Source organism: Ictidomys tridecemlineatus, chromosome 8 (assembly GCF_052094955.1).
Source record: "Ictidomys tridecemlineatus isolate mIctTri1 chromosome 8, mIctTri1.hap1, whole genome shotgun sequence".
Taxonomy (NCBI): Eukaryota; Metazoa; Chordata; class Mammalia; order Rodentia; family Sciuridae; genus Ictidomys; species Ictidomys tridecemlineatus.
Window position 1 is genome coordinate 107,343,357 of NC_135484.1, and position 13,875 is coordinate 107,357,231.

At 52.1% G+C, this 13,875-nt stretch overlaps 1 protein-coding gene across 1 annotated transcript; it reads right to left on the minus strand.

Moving 5' to 3' along the window:
* Positions 1-1,185: 1,185 nt before the first annotated feature.
* Capn11 (calpain 11) lies at positions 1,186-13,373 on the minus strand. The gene is made up of 21 exons (XM_005318866.5): positions 12,870-13,373; positions 12,470-12,539; positions 10,760-10,878; positions 9,311-9,444; positions 9,066-9,234; positions 6,998-7,081; positions 6,819-6,904; positions 6,531-6,605; positions 6,226-6,386; positions 5,863-6,038; positions 4,657-4,668; positions 4,135-4,346; positions 3,794-3,833; positions 3,630-3,695; positions 3,488-3,545; positions 3,327-3,388; positions 2,820-2,888; positions 2,352-2,430; positions 2,141-2,257; positions 1,726-1,784; positions 1,186-1,609 (listed from the first exon to the last, which is right to left on the minus strand). The coding sequence occupies exons 1-21, from the start codon at positions 13,095-13,097 to the stop codon at positions 1,586-1,588; spliced, it is 2,100 nt and encodes a 699-aa protein (XP_005318923.1). The 5' UTR covers positions 13,098-13,373; the 3' UTR covers positions 1,186-1,585.
* Between the last annotated feature and the right edge of the window lie 502 nt (positions 13,374-13,875).

The window sequence follows — 13,875 nt, forward strand, 5'->3', positions numbered from 1 at the left end:
CACACCCAGACCCCAGTATCCCTGCCAGAGACCAGACGGGGAAGCCACCAGAGATCTGGAAAGACCGAAGTGGGGTCACAGAGCTGCAGTAGAGCCTGAGTCCTCTTACTATGACCGGAATCTGGGACTGGGGGGGGGGTTGGGGTGGGGTTTGCGGGTGCCTCTGCAGCAGAGACTCCAAGGTCAAAAACTAGAGATCCAAGGACCATCCCTCCGTTTGACGGGCAATACTTTTCCAACAACAATAATAACATTTGAATCTGAATACCTTTAAGGCAGGAATGGACACTCAGTCCTCACCCCTCCCAACCTCACACCCAGGAGGTACCTTTCACATCTCTGATCTGTCTGCTGGCTGCCACAGGTGTGGCATTTGAATTTTTGACTTGGAGACATGCAGTGCTACCTTGGGGACCCAAGGGAGAGAGGAGATGACAGAGGTGGCTCAAAGCCATGTGACCCCTAATTTTGCCAGCCCCTTCACAGCCCTCACTGGCAGCTGACAGTTCCCTGTGCCCCCACCCCAACGCTGCTCCACCATCCAGCATACTGTACAGTTCTTACCCTCAAGGACTGAAGCAAACTTCACATCCTGGACTACCGCCAATGCCAACAACGCCCCCTAGCCATTGCAACAGCTCATATTTCTAAGGGCTCTCCAGAGGTAAGGTGGTGTTATGGTTTCTATGTGAGGTTTCCCCCAAAAGCTCATGTGAGAGACAATGCAAGAAGGTTCAGAGGGGAAATGATTAGGTTGGGAGAGCCTTAAACTAATCAGTGAATTGATCCCTGATGGGATTAACTGAGTGGTAACTGGGGGCACATGGGGTGTGGCTGGAGCGGGTGGGTCATTGGGAGTGTGGGTACATATTTGGGGGTATATATTTGTATCTGGGGAGTGGGGTCTCCCTCCATGTTTTGTGATCACCATGTGAGCTGCTTCTCTCCAATACACTCTTCCGGCCATGATGTTCCACCTCACCTCCAGCCCTGAGGAATGGAGCCAGCCTTCTGTGGAGTCAGACCTCTGAAACTGTAGTCACAGCAGTGAAAAAGCTGGCTGAAACAGGTAGTATCTATCACCTTGCCGGGAGGGAGAGAGCTACAGGACACCTCTTTGGTGTTGGGGAAGTGACCTGAGCCCTGGCCAGTCTTTTCCTGGTATAGAAACACAGACATGGGGAAGCTAGTGGCATGTGCTCTTTATTACAATAACATCCACGGGTGAGGGAAAAGAGAGAGAAGCGATGCCACAGGAGGACTGGGTCAGCAGGCAGGTGAGTGGACAGAAAGCTGGAGGGCACCAAGCAGCTCAGGTGCCTTCCCTATTCTCGGCTGTCTCACACGGGGGAACAGGAGGAAGCCTAACTTAAGTTTTAATGAAATATACTGGGAGAAAATTTGATCCAGCTACTAGAAGCTGATGGGGGACAAAGAACCCCTCCGAGCAGGAAGAGCGAGAGTGGAGTAAACACGGCATCCGGGTCCAGCCGACCAGAGAGCTGAAGGCGGCAAGGGGCACCCCAACCTCCTCGGCCAGCACCCCCAGCTGGCAGAGGGAGGGAGCCAGGCTCCAGCAGAGTGCCTATATCAGGGTCATCACCAGCCACTGCAGAGAGAAGAGTAGACCAGCACGTGCAGGGGAGGCGGCCGAGTGGGCGGGGCCAGAGCCTGGTGGGTGGGGCCAGGGGCGGGGCCATCCCTTCCCACTCCTCCCCCGTGTACCTGCTCCAAGTCCAAACGAATATAGCCAGTATTCTTGGGATCCTTGGTGAGAAAGTACACTGTTCCAGGGAGGAGGCGGGAGAAAGAGGTCGAGGCGGTCAGTGGTTTAAAGGACCCACTTCCAACAAGGTCAGAAAATGCTTGCTGCCTTCGGGATAAATCCCCTAACCCAGTGAGGAAGGAATGATCACAACTTATACACCCTTGCTAGGAGCCAGACCTGGTTCTGAGTGCTCTCCACGGATCACCTCGTTTACTCTGCACCTCCATTCCAAGGGGGCAGTACCATTATCATCCGCATTTGATAGATGGGGAAATGGAGGCACAAAGTTCTAGCGCCAGCAAGGTGAGCTGGCATTGGAACTGGGGCCACGTGCATCTGGTATGGGGGTCGATGGGCAGGTGCTTAACTCACTGTACATGGCCTTCAGTTTCAGGAAGCAGCTGATGAAGTCATCAAAATCCACAAGCATGTCTTCATCTGCATACCTTGCCACCAGCACCTGCAGCACCTTGTTGTTCAGCTTAATGCCTGGGAGAGAGAAGAGGGGGGAGGGGCAGACTCCAGGGCTCTGGACAAGGCATCTGTGCTTCCAGTCCCTAACCCTTTCCTACCCACTGGCCACCTGCTTTCTCAATTGCCGAGCGCATCTCGTAGGAGTTCAAGTTGCCTGATTGATCCTCATCACACTCTTGGAAGATATCCTGAAGACAAATGTGGTAGGGCTATGTACATAGCATTGGTTGAAACCAAGAAATATTGCAGTACAGTTGGTTCATAATAGCTGCTCAAGATCTCCAGTCCTCCCACAATGACCTACCCTATGGGCTCCCAATATTATCTAGTGATTAAGGCACTAATTCCAAGCATTGCAGGAGGGCTCTGATACAGCAGCTTCAAGACTAGCTGGTACCTGGGCCATCCTGGTTATTAAACATTTTGACCAGCTCATACATTAGCACTCCAAGACCCTCTCCTGTCATATGCCCCTATGGTCAGAGGCTCCAATTCTAGTTTCATTCCTGCTAGTCCCCACTCCTCTAGAGGACACCCTTTCCTGATTCCAATAGACTGTCCTTCTAGGGCTCTTTACCGTCCATTTCTTGATTTTTTTCCACAGGACCTGGAACTCCAAAATCCCCATCTTTCCAGATTCATCTTTCTGGGTGGGAGTAGTCAAGGACAGCAGAAAAGGGACTGAGGAGTATATCTTGGGGCAGGGAAGCAGAGAGGCTCACTGCAGGGAGCCACTGAATGGTAAAAACACGCATCATTTTTTTGGTACCAGGGATTGAACCCAGAGGCACTTAACCACTGAGTTACATCTCCTGCCCTTTTTATTGATTTTTTTATTTTGAGACAGAGTCTTGCTCTTTGCTTAAAGGCCTTGCTCAGTTGCTGAGGCTGGCTTCAAATTTGCAATCCTCCTGCCTTAGCCTCCAGAGCTGCTGGGATTATAGGCATGGGCCACCAAGCCTGGCAGAATGGGCATCTTTTCTGTGGCTGGCCAGAGAGGTTGCCATCTCTGGGTCAGGCTTGGGGGTGGAGGACAGGGGTGGGAGAATACCAGACAGGTCCCACCCATTAGATAGGAAGATACATCCATGAGGTTGATCATACGGCGACAGGTATCCAAGCCAAAGCCCTTGATCTTGTATTTGACTGTGAGGGAAGGAAGAAAAGATGGAATGAATGGGATGTGGTTGAAGGTGGGGCAAACTATGTGGGGGAAGGGCTGTGAGGGTGGCAGTGGGGACTCACGTTTGAAAGCCGTTCTGTTGAGCAGTTTCTGTAGCTCATATTGGTCTATTTCCTTGTCCTAGGAAAGAGGAGGGGAAACTCCTGCTCCGGCCCCCTGAGCCTCCAGCCACACTCCTTCAGGCTCTCCCCATGGCTTTCTCACCTGGCCTGCCACTGTCTCAAACAAATTTATGAAGTCCTCATCTATGTCCTTCTTAGACGGGGTTTCCTGGGGGAAGGGAGTGGGAAAGGAACCCAGTCCAAAAAATTCTTTCATCTCTCCCATGTGGTTTCCTTCCAACCCCCAGTCCCACAGCCTCCCCTCACCTCCTGGAGAAGCTCTTCGTAGCTGAATCCATCCAGTTCCCTAGAAGAAAAGAGAGTGAAAGCTTAGGGGTTACCAGAAGTCGAGGAGACAGAGGTTTGCAGTGGGGTCTGGGGAAGGTCATGTTGCATATTCAAAGCAACATGGAACAGCTCAGAAGGATCTAGATTCTAGTTCTAGTTCTGGTTCTACTATTAACCGAGACTTCACCTCCTAATGCTTCAGTTTTCCTGACTATAAAATAGGGACAATGTAGAGGAGAACCAGACGACAGCTCCACAAGCTTTGATATCCTTCAGTTCTTGCTCAGGGGATCTAGAAGCAGTGAGGTATGGACCCTTACCAAGACTGGCTGTGCTTTTCAGTGAAGACCCGCAGCAGGAAGTCGGCTTCTTTGTGTGGCTCAAAGGTAGAGGGGACAATGATGTATTGTCCTGGAGGCAGCCGGAGGTGGTTGCTCACCTCCCGTGAGTTGATGAAGGTCTCTGAGAAGCCGTTGTCCTGATACTTCTTGAAGAAATCCTTCTTCAAGTGCACATCCTGGACGTTCTGAAACTATATGTGCCCTGGAGGTGGGTGCAGGACTGGCATGGGAGAGCAGAGAGAGAGGGTCCCCCAAAGCAAGCAGCCTGATGGGCAGGGTTGGGATTAGGTATCAACACCAACCAACCTGTTCTGGACATGGCCCAAAGACCATGCAACCCTGGTGTGGTCTCTTCTCTCCCCGACTCCCACCAGGGCCTGAAGGGGCTGGATCCTAACCCAGTGTTTCTCAGAGCATGTTACCAAATCCCACCCTTTGACACTACACATGCAGCGGGCAGGGGTTGCTGCCCAGGAACAAGCCCCATGTCTTCTTCTGTACCTCTTTTGGGACCTGGGAAAGAAAGAGAGAGGAGGTTCAGATTTTGAGAGTGATAAGGTCTGCAAAAGCCAGGTAGAGGGTATGGGTTTGTGTGTGTATGTATGTATGTATTGGGGGGGCTCTGATAGCATTAAGAATCCATTGTTGGGTTGGGGATATAGCTCAGTTGCTTGCCTCACATGCACAAGGCCCTGGGTTCAATCCCCAGCACCACCGCACACACACACACACACACACACACACACACACACAAAGAATCTATTGTATTTAGCTGGGTGCCACGGTGCCCACCTGTAATCCCATTGGCTCTGGAGGCCGAGGCAAGGAGGTTTACGAGTTCAAAACCAGCCTCAGCAACTTAGCAAGGCCCTAAGCAACTCAGCAAGACCCTGTCTCTATTAAATAAAGAACAAAAAAGGGCTGGGGATATGGCTTAGTGGTTAAGCGCCCCTGAGTTCAATGCCTGGTACCAAAAAACAAAACAAAACAAATAAAAACATCCATCATATTTGGATTGTGAAATACAGTTACATAATGTTTTTCCAAGGTAATTTTTTTTTGTATGTGTGTGTGTGTGTTGCTGAGGATTGAACCCAGAGTCCTGAGCATGCTAGGCAAGTGTTTACCACTGAGCTATATGCTTGTTTTTGAGTCAAAGTCTTGAAAATGTGGATTCAAGTGATCCTCCCACCTCAGCCTCCTGAGTAGCAGATGGCACATGCCACCACACCCAGCTCCAAATTTATAAACTTGTAAAAAGGTGAGTTAAATCGAGTTAAATTCAGTAGGATTCCAGGGGCAATGGCATGGGCCTGTAATCCCATGTACTCAGGAGGCTGAGGCAAGAGGATTGTGAGTTCAAAGCCAGCCTCAGCAAAAGTGAGGCACTAAGCAACTCACTGAAACCCTGTCTCTAAATAAAATACCAAATCGTGGTTTGTATACATAGTGGTTGGTACAAAACAGTGGATGGTACAAAATAGTGGATGTGGCTCAGTGGTCGAGCGCCACTGAGTTCAATCCCTGTATTCCCCCCCCCATCAAAATTAATTAATTAAAATCTGTGAAAAGAAAACAGCATCGGGAGAGCCATGGCTCTGGGGCGATGGAAACCTGGGCAGTTGGGCTGTGACCCTGAAGAAGGGCCTTCAAGGGAGGAGGCCAGAGGTGAGGGAGCAAGAGTAGCCTGACCCGCAGGGCACCCACTGGGAAGACGACAAAGCCAATGGTGTGCAGCTGCATTCCCTGGGGCCGCGCATGCCGCCAGTTCTTCTGCATCAGGGCCACCAGGCAGGTGCAGACTGGGTCTCCCTCAACGTCCTCCTCCAGGTCATCCTCCTCTGGTAGATAGATCTTAAACTGGGGGTTGGTCCAGAATGTGTCTGCGGAGGAAGTGGATCGGATGGTTTTGCTGGGACAGTGCCTGCCTCCCCTACTGGCAGATGTTGGGATCGATTGGGTTGACCCCTGACCTCATGCACCCTGGCCCCTGTGACCTTGCGCCCCGGGCCTGGGTTAGTGGTGAGTGTGGCTCACTGCTCGCTCCCTGCCCCGAGGCCCCTCACCTACCAGGGTGGTTCCTGCAGCCCCCCGCGGTGCTGCCCCTCCTCCAGCTGCCCTCGTAGAAGGTGGTGTGCCAGGAGCGCTTGTGGTCCCCAGAGAGCGCATCCGGGGTGAGGTTGCAGATCTCCAGGAGCGTGAAGTTGTTCATGAAGTCGTAGTAGGATATCCTGCAGGAGGGTGTCAGTGCATACCCACACCCGGGAGTGCAGAGGCCCCCCACGACCTCCCCACTGGAGGCACAGGGTGGAGGGAGGAGGGGAGCTAAGGGATGGGGCCCGGGGGAGTCGGGAGTGGACCAGAGACAAGCTCACCAGAACTCCCCATCCTCCTTCTTGTTCAGCAGCTGCTCCCGGAGCTTGGAATCCACCTCCTCCCACTCTCTGGACCTGCGGGACAGAAGGCGGCAGTAGGAGCCAGGTGGGCCAGCCTCCCCACTGGCCTCCCGCCCCTCCCCCTGAAGGTCTGCCTCCCCGGGTCCTGAGTCAGGAGGATGGAGTGCCTTCAGGGAGGGGCTTGCCCTGGCACACAGTCAGTCCCTCACTGCCTTACTCCTGAGCCTGCTGAGACCTCCATCCCCCACCTGGGTCACGGGCACCTACTCGTCACTCCAGGCTCCATTCCACTCAACCCGGCCCCAGGGATTCTGGATCCGAATCAGTGTTTCCATCCTGCCCTTGAAGCGGATCTAAGAGAGGCATGACAGGGCAGGGGCACGGGTTAGGAGAGAGGTGCCTTCCTTCCTGCTATCCTCAGGGTGGGGCTGGCTGCCAGGACTCACATCCTCAAGGCCGGTCACTGCATAAGCATGTCCTCTCACCAGCATTCTATGAGTCATGGATTCCATCTCACTGTCACTAGTGACCTACAGAGCAGAGGGGGAGAAAAGGCATTCAGGATCTGGACCGGGGCACCCCAAGAAAGGTGAGAACTCTCTGGGTTCTTTTTTTTGGTGCAGGGAATTGAATTCAAGGGTGCTTTATCACTGAGCCACATCCCCAGGGCTTTTTAATTTATTTTAATTTTTTATTTTGAGAAAAGGTCTTGCTAAGTTGCTTAGGGCCTCAATAATTTGCTGAGACTGGTCTTGAACTTGTGATCCTCCTGCCTCAGCCTCCTGAGTCGCTGGGATTACAGGCATGCCCCACCATGCCTGGCCCTTGGGTTCTTTTTTTTTTTCTTTCTTTAAAATTAAACTTTGTATTTTGAAGTAATGGTAGATTCACATACGGTTGTAAGAAATAACACACAGAGATAGAGTAACATCTTACAAAACTAGATAATGTCAAAACCAGAATGTTGACCTTGATGCAATCCATTAACCTTGCACGCTTTCCCTAGTTTTATTAGCTCTCACTGTGCAGTTTTCTCACGTGTGTGGTTTGGTGTGCCCACCACCATAGTCAAGTACTTCCGTAAAGTCAAGTACAGAACATTTCCCTCACTATAAGCAGCCCCTATGTTGCTTATAAACACACCCATCTCTTCTTCCCTAGCCAACAACAATCCAGAATTTATTCTCCAGTTCTAATATTTTGTCATTTCAAGAATGTCAAATAAATGGGGCTGGATGTGGTTGCTGTGTAATCCAGCAACTTTAGCAACTTGGGAAGCTGAGGCAGGAAGATCACAAGTTTTAGGCCAGCCTCAGAAACTTAGTGAGACCCTGACTCAATATAAAAAAAAATAATAATAAAAAGGATTGAGGAAGTAGCTTGGTGGTAAAGTGCCCTTGAGTTCAGTTCCCAGTGGGGAAAAAAAGAATGTCATGTAATGGAATCCCAGGATCAGTGTGTGACCTTCTGGAGTTGACTTGTTTTCATTCAGCTAATGCCCTAGAGAGCTAGCTTAGCTGTTACAGCTATCAATAGTTTGTTTCTTTTTATGGCTGAGTAGTATTTCATGGTGTGTAATCATCACAGGTTATCTAGCCATTTACCTGCTGAAGGACTAGTTTGATTGTCTTTTTTTACTACTAGGAATAAAGTTGCCATAAGCATCTGGGTAGGGGGCTTTGTGTGGACCCCAAATCTTAATTTCTCTGTGATAAATGACCAAGAATACAATTGCTGGGTCATATGGTAGCACTCTGGGTTCATTTTTTTTAAAAAATAGGTATTTGTTGGGTGCCTACTATATGGTAGGTCTTGTCTAAAGTCCCAGGGTCCAGCAGTGGATGATGACACAAATAAGGTCCCTGCCCACATGCAACGTGAGCACTGTGTGAAGATGGACTGTGAATAGATACATAGGTGAGCAAGACATTTCAGGCCACAATAAATGCTGAAGAAGAAAATCAGAACAAAGTAGAAGCCTTGTGTGGTGGCGCTTGCCTGTAATCCCAGTAGCTCAGGAGCCTGAGGCAGGAGGATCCAAAGTTCAAGACCAGCCTCAGCAACTTAGTGAGGCCCTAAGCAACTCAGTGAAAGCCTGTCTCAAACAACAACAACAACAACAAACTTGGTGAGGCCTAAGCAACTCAGCAAGACTCTGTCTCTAAATAAAAAATCAAGGCTGGGGTTATAGCTCAGCTGGTAGAGAGCTTGCATTGCATGCACAAGGCCCTGCGGTTCAATCCCCAGCACTGCCCCTCCCTCCCCAAAAATCAAAAGGTCTGGGAATATGGCTCAGTGGTTGAGCACCCCTGGGTTCAATCCCTGGTGGCCCCCTAAAACAAAACTAAGTAGAAAGTACATCAACTGGGAGTCATGGAAGGCTGACCCGAGAAGGGGACAGCTGAACTGAAAGGGGAGTGAGAAGGTATGCATACAAATAGCTGGGGAAATAGCTTTCTAGGTGAAAGCAGCAAGAGATGCAAAGGCCCTGAGGCAGGCCCAAGCTTGGCTTACTTCAATGGAGCAGCCCATGAGGGAGGATCGATCCATGGCCTTCCTAAAGAGCCTCAGCATGTTATCAGGGGGCCTCAAGAGATTGAGGCTCTGGGCCACTCCACCGGTGAAGTCCTCAAAGCCCTCCGTGGTGCTGCCCCCTGCCAGTGCTTCGTAAGACCCGCTCAGCCTGTGGGTACAGAGATGGGAGTGTGAGCACTTGGGGAGGGAGGGGAGGGATGCCCCCCTGTGGCCCGGGCACTTACTTGGCGTAAGCCTTCTCCAGCAGGGCGCTCCAGAACTCGGAGCGCTCCGAGGAGTGCACGAACACCAACTTGGCGTTCTTGGTGGGCAGCCGGTCATCCACCACCACGTCCGTCCACTGCCCAAACTGCCAGATCTGTGGGCACCAAGGTGGGCCTCAGTGGGGCAGGGGCATCGCTCAGCCCCCGGTCCCCAGCACCACACACACACACACACACACACACACACACACACCACACACACACACACACACACACACCCCACACACACCCCCCCCACACACACACACCCCACACACACACATACACCACACACACACACACACACACACACACACCCCACACACACACCACACACACACACACACACACACCACACACACACACCCCACACACACACACCACACACACACACACACCCCCCCCACACACACACACCACACACACACACACACACACCACACACACACACACACACACCACACACACACACACACACACACCACACACACACACCACACACACACACACCACACACACACACACACACACACACCACACACACACACACCACACACACACACACACACACACACCACACACACACACCACACACACACACACACACACACACACACACACACCACACACACACACACACACACGCCACGTGGGAATCCTGTCACCTGAGCGCCTCCTGGTGGCCAGGCCCAGTAACACACCAGCCACGGAGCCCCACTCCCTGCAAAGACTGAACAGTGGGGAAAAGACCTAGAAAATCTTGAATCCTCCTGACCCCCCCCAGCCTCCTCCCCGTCCTGCCTGGTCTCCAGGTCATTCCACCCGCTCTTGACCGAAGGGCCTCCTCTAAAAATAGGCAGCTTTGCCAGGATCTCTGAGATCTTAAAATCTCCTACTACTATTCTTAGAAATATTTTATGACATGGGTAATTGTCCAAATGTTACTAAGGGACAGATCACAAACATTAAGTGACGGAGATTACTGACATCACTCACACACACACACACACACACACACACCGCATACACAAATAATGAGGAGGAGAGAAAGACAAGGGAGAAGAACCATGAATTCATAACTATTTTCTTTGGGGGCTTAAACAATCAGCCGACGTGATTTCTTTCAGGAACAGTTTCACTTCTCTGATAATGAGGCCCAAAGCCATCCCAGTCATGTTATTTTTGAAAAAGAAAATAAAAGCCCACTCTTCAGGAGGCTGAGGCAGGAGGGTCATCAGTTAGAGGCCAACCTGGACAACTTAGCAAGACCCCAAAAGAAAAAAATAAGAGAACTGTCTGGAATTGTAGCCCAGGGGTAAAGTCCAGCCCCCAGACCATAATAAAATAAATATGCACCTACGAATTCTCTCTCCTTTGCTCCCCCCCACACACCTCCCACAAAGCAACTCTGGTTCTCACCCTGCTCCTCACCTGAAAATGGAAGATGCCTGCATAGTTTTTCCTGAAACTCTGTTCCCTGGGCACCACACGGTACAGCAGTTTGGGGTACGAGGTGAGGGAGCCAATGGCAGCCAGCAGCCAGCAGTCCCCTGGAAGGCAGGCAGGGCTTTTCCCCCTGAGCACCCACATGTGGGTGGATCCCCGAGTCCCTGCCCTGGGGGAGCAGGAACCTGGCCTTGGCACCTGGCTCCCAGCAGAGCCGCCCTTCCTCGGCCCCCTGTTCTGTTTTGGGAGAGAGTGACAAACCGGGGCCCTAAGCTTGTGTCTGGGGGAGTTCTGGGGGAGGTGGTTTTGTTCTGGGATCTTGCTCCCCTCCCTGGGACCTGCTTTCTTTGGGAGAGACTCAACACGCTCCTGTCCTCCACCACAGCCAGTCGCCCCTCCCACTGCTCCCTCCCACCCCATGAGCACACTGGTGTAGTGAGGAAGGTCTCAGCTGTCTCTCCCTCGTGTCACCCTCATTCTGTGGAGACCCGGAGGCTCCATCTGGACGCCAGTGAAGTCCCCAGGACTAGCTGTGCATGGGGCCCAAGGGCAGTGTGTGTGGCCTGAGGCTTGACTTCAATGGAGCCTGTGGGAGGACAGCACCATGAGTCACCCACTGCCATCTGCCTCTCGGGTTCAGCCCTCATTAGTGGGCCAGGAAGCAGGTGCCTGAGTGGGCCCCCAGGGCCAGGCTGAGCCGCCGAGGGCACCGGCAGAGCTCTGTGATCACCAGGGACCTCCCAGCTTTCTGGAGGGAGGCAGAGGGCAGGAAGGAAAGCTCAGTGTGCTGCAGACCCACCAGCACCAGGGTCTCCTCCTAGAACCAATGCCCCTGCAGCCCAGCGAGCTACAGAGCCAGCCGCGGGGCCCGAGGTCTCCTTGGACTCTACTATGGCCACACACCCCTTTTCTCTGCCACAAGTGGGGACAGACTTCATTCCTAGGGGAAGCCAACCCTGGTTTCATCCCTAAAGAGGGAACAGGGGGTTGGAGGAAACTTTGGAACAGGACCAGGCTTACGAAGGAAGACCTGTCCATGCAGCCTGAGGGTCAGTGGGTCAGATGGAGTCAGTGCTCTCTTATTTGAGGCCCTGGATTGAGCAGGCTGTAGCACCATCAGTGGTTGGAAAACCTGTCCACCAAAGTTTGGCTCTCCCTCCCTCAAAAGATGGTGCCTAATTCTCATCCTCTTGAATGTGTACCCGACTCAGGGCTTGCTTCTAACGAATGGAAGTCACACTGTGGGACTCCTGAGACTAGGTCCTAAGAGAGGCTAAGTTCCCTCCTTAGCCTCTCTTGGATCACTAACTTTGATCCCTTGCTGTGTGGACTCTCAAGCAAACCCATGAGGAGCCAAAAGGCAAGGCACTGAGCCTCCTGCTGGGTGAGGGCACCATCTTGGAAGCAGACCACCAGACTCAGGGAACCCTCAGAGGAACACAGCAAAGCTGATGACCTCAAGAGCGGCCCACTCAGAGCCGCTTAGCCATGCTGCTTTGGAATTCCTGACTCACAGAAACCTCGAGATAAGAAATGCCTCTTGATGTTTTTAACTCACTAAGCGTTGAATAGTTCATTATTATCAATACAGCACCCCCGACAGACCCCCAAACCCAGATTGCCGTAGGTATCCCCACCAACCCTCTCCCCGGCCTCTCTGCAGTGGAGACCAGCTTCCCCCTGCTCCCCACTCACCGAGTACCCCTTGGCAGATGTCTGTGGGGGAGACCCCATTTGCGATGAACTGGGGGTTGCTTGCAATATCCTGCAGTGAAGGAACAAAGGTGTCAGGGGGCCCAGGACACCTGCTGCCTGCCGCCCTCACACCTTGACTAGGGACTGGTGTTCCCTCCAAGTTCCAGGGGGATAGATGAGAGGAGGGAGGGGGAGGTGCAGGGCCCACGGGACATGGCTAGGCTGGGGTAGCGGAGCTTGGTGAGTGACCTCTCAAGGGTAACCTGTGGCCGAAGTGCATTCAGAACTGTCCCCAGCTCTGATGGAGGTGGAACCCAGGGGTCAGGATAAGGTGGTGTCGGGGACTGGAGATGATAAAAGTCCCCTCCCATGAGCCCACACCTCCCCCCACAGCGCCCACCTTGGGCCGCTGCCACAAGATGTTCTGGACACTCCTGGAGTTGGGGCCCAGATCCTTGAAGCCCAGGGAACTGGGTACTGCAGGGAATAGGGGGTCTTCAAACAGCTCGCCCATGCTAAGGCAGTCTGCTTGCAGCTCCTCAAAGTCCTGGTTTCTGTAGTTTTGGGCATTGTTGTGTTGGCCGAGTCCCTTGGCCTTGAGTCGGCTATGGCTTATGTGGGCAAACATGCCCTTGTTAATAAAATCGGTGTCTGCTCAATAATAAAAAGACAGATAACCTAATTATAAATGGAATTGGTATTTTTCAGAAGAGATACAAATGATCAACAGTCACATGAAAAAAAGCTCAGCAACATTCATCATTGGGGAATCACTGAGTCAAGACCACAGTGAGAGCGGGGCGTCATGGTGCCCTCCTGTAATCCCAGCAGCTTGGGAGGCTGAGGCAGGAGGATAGCAAGTTCAAAGCCAGCCTCAGCAAAGGTAAGGCGCTAAGCAACTCAGTGAGACCCTGTCTCTAAATAAAATCAAAATAGGGCTGGGGATGTGGCTCTGTGGTTGAGTGCCCCTGAGTTCAATCCCCCTGCCCCCCCCCCAAAAAAAATAACCCCACAATGAGGTTTAACCTCACGCCCACCAGGTGGCTGTGATAGAAGTGCTGGTGAGGACTTGGAGAAACCGGAACCTCGTGTGCTGCCAGTGGCAATGGAAATGATGCAGCCCCTTTGGTTTTACTTATTTACTTGCTTATTTGTTTATTTTTTGTGGTGTTGGAGATCAAATCTGGGGCGTCCATCTTGCCAAGCCAGAATTCTTACCACGGACCTGTCTCCAAGGTGCCACTCGGAAAAACAGCCTGGCTGTTTCTCCAACAGTGAATCCTAGAGCTGCCCTACGACCCAGCAAATCCACTTCTACCACGTGCCCAAGAGAGAGGAAAACAAACGTCCACACCAAAATCTGTTCACGAATGTCCATGGTAGCATTATTCATAATAGCTAAAAAG

Bases quoted from the DNA above. Each gene is read 5' to 3' on its own strand.
- Capn11 (XM_005318866.5), bottom strand. From the start codon at position 13,097: ATGTTTGCCCACATAAGCCATAGCCGACTCAAGGCCAAGGGACTCGGC. The intron at 3,546-3,629 runs GTGAGAAAGCCA...CCTCTTTCCTAG, and splicing joins TTGAGACAGTGGCAGGCCAG to GACAAGGAAATAGACCAATA. The intron at 1,610-1,725 runs GTACACGGGGGA...TTCTCTCTGCAG, and splicing joins TTCGTTTGGACTTGGAGCAG to TGGCTGGTGATGACCCTGAT.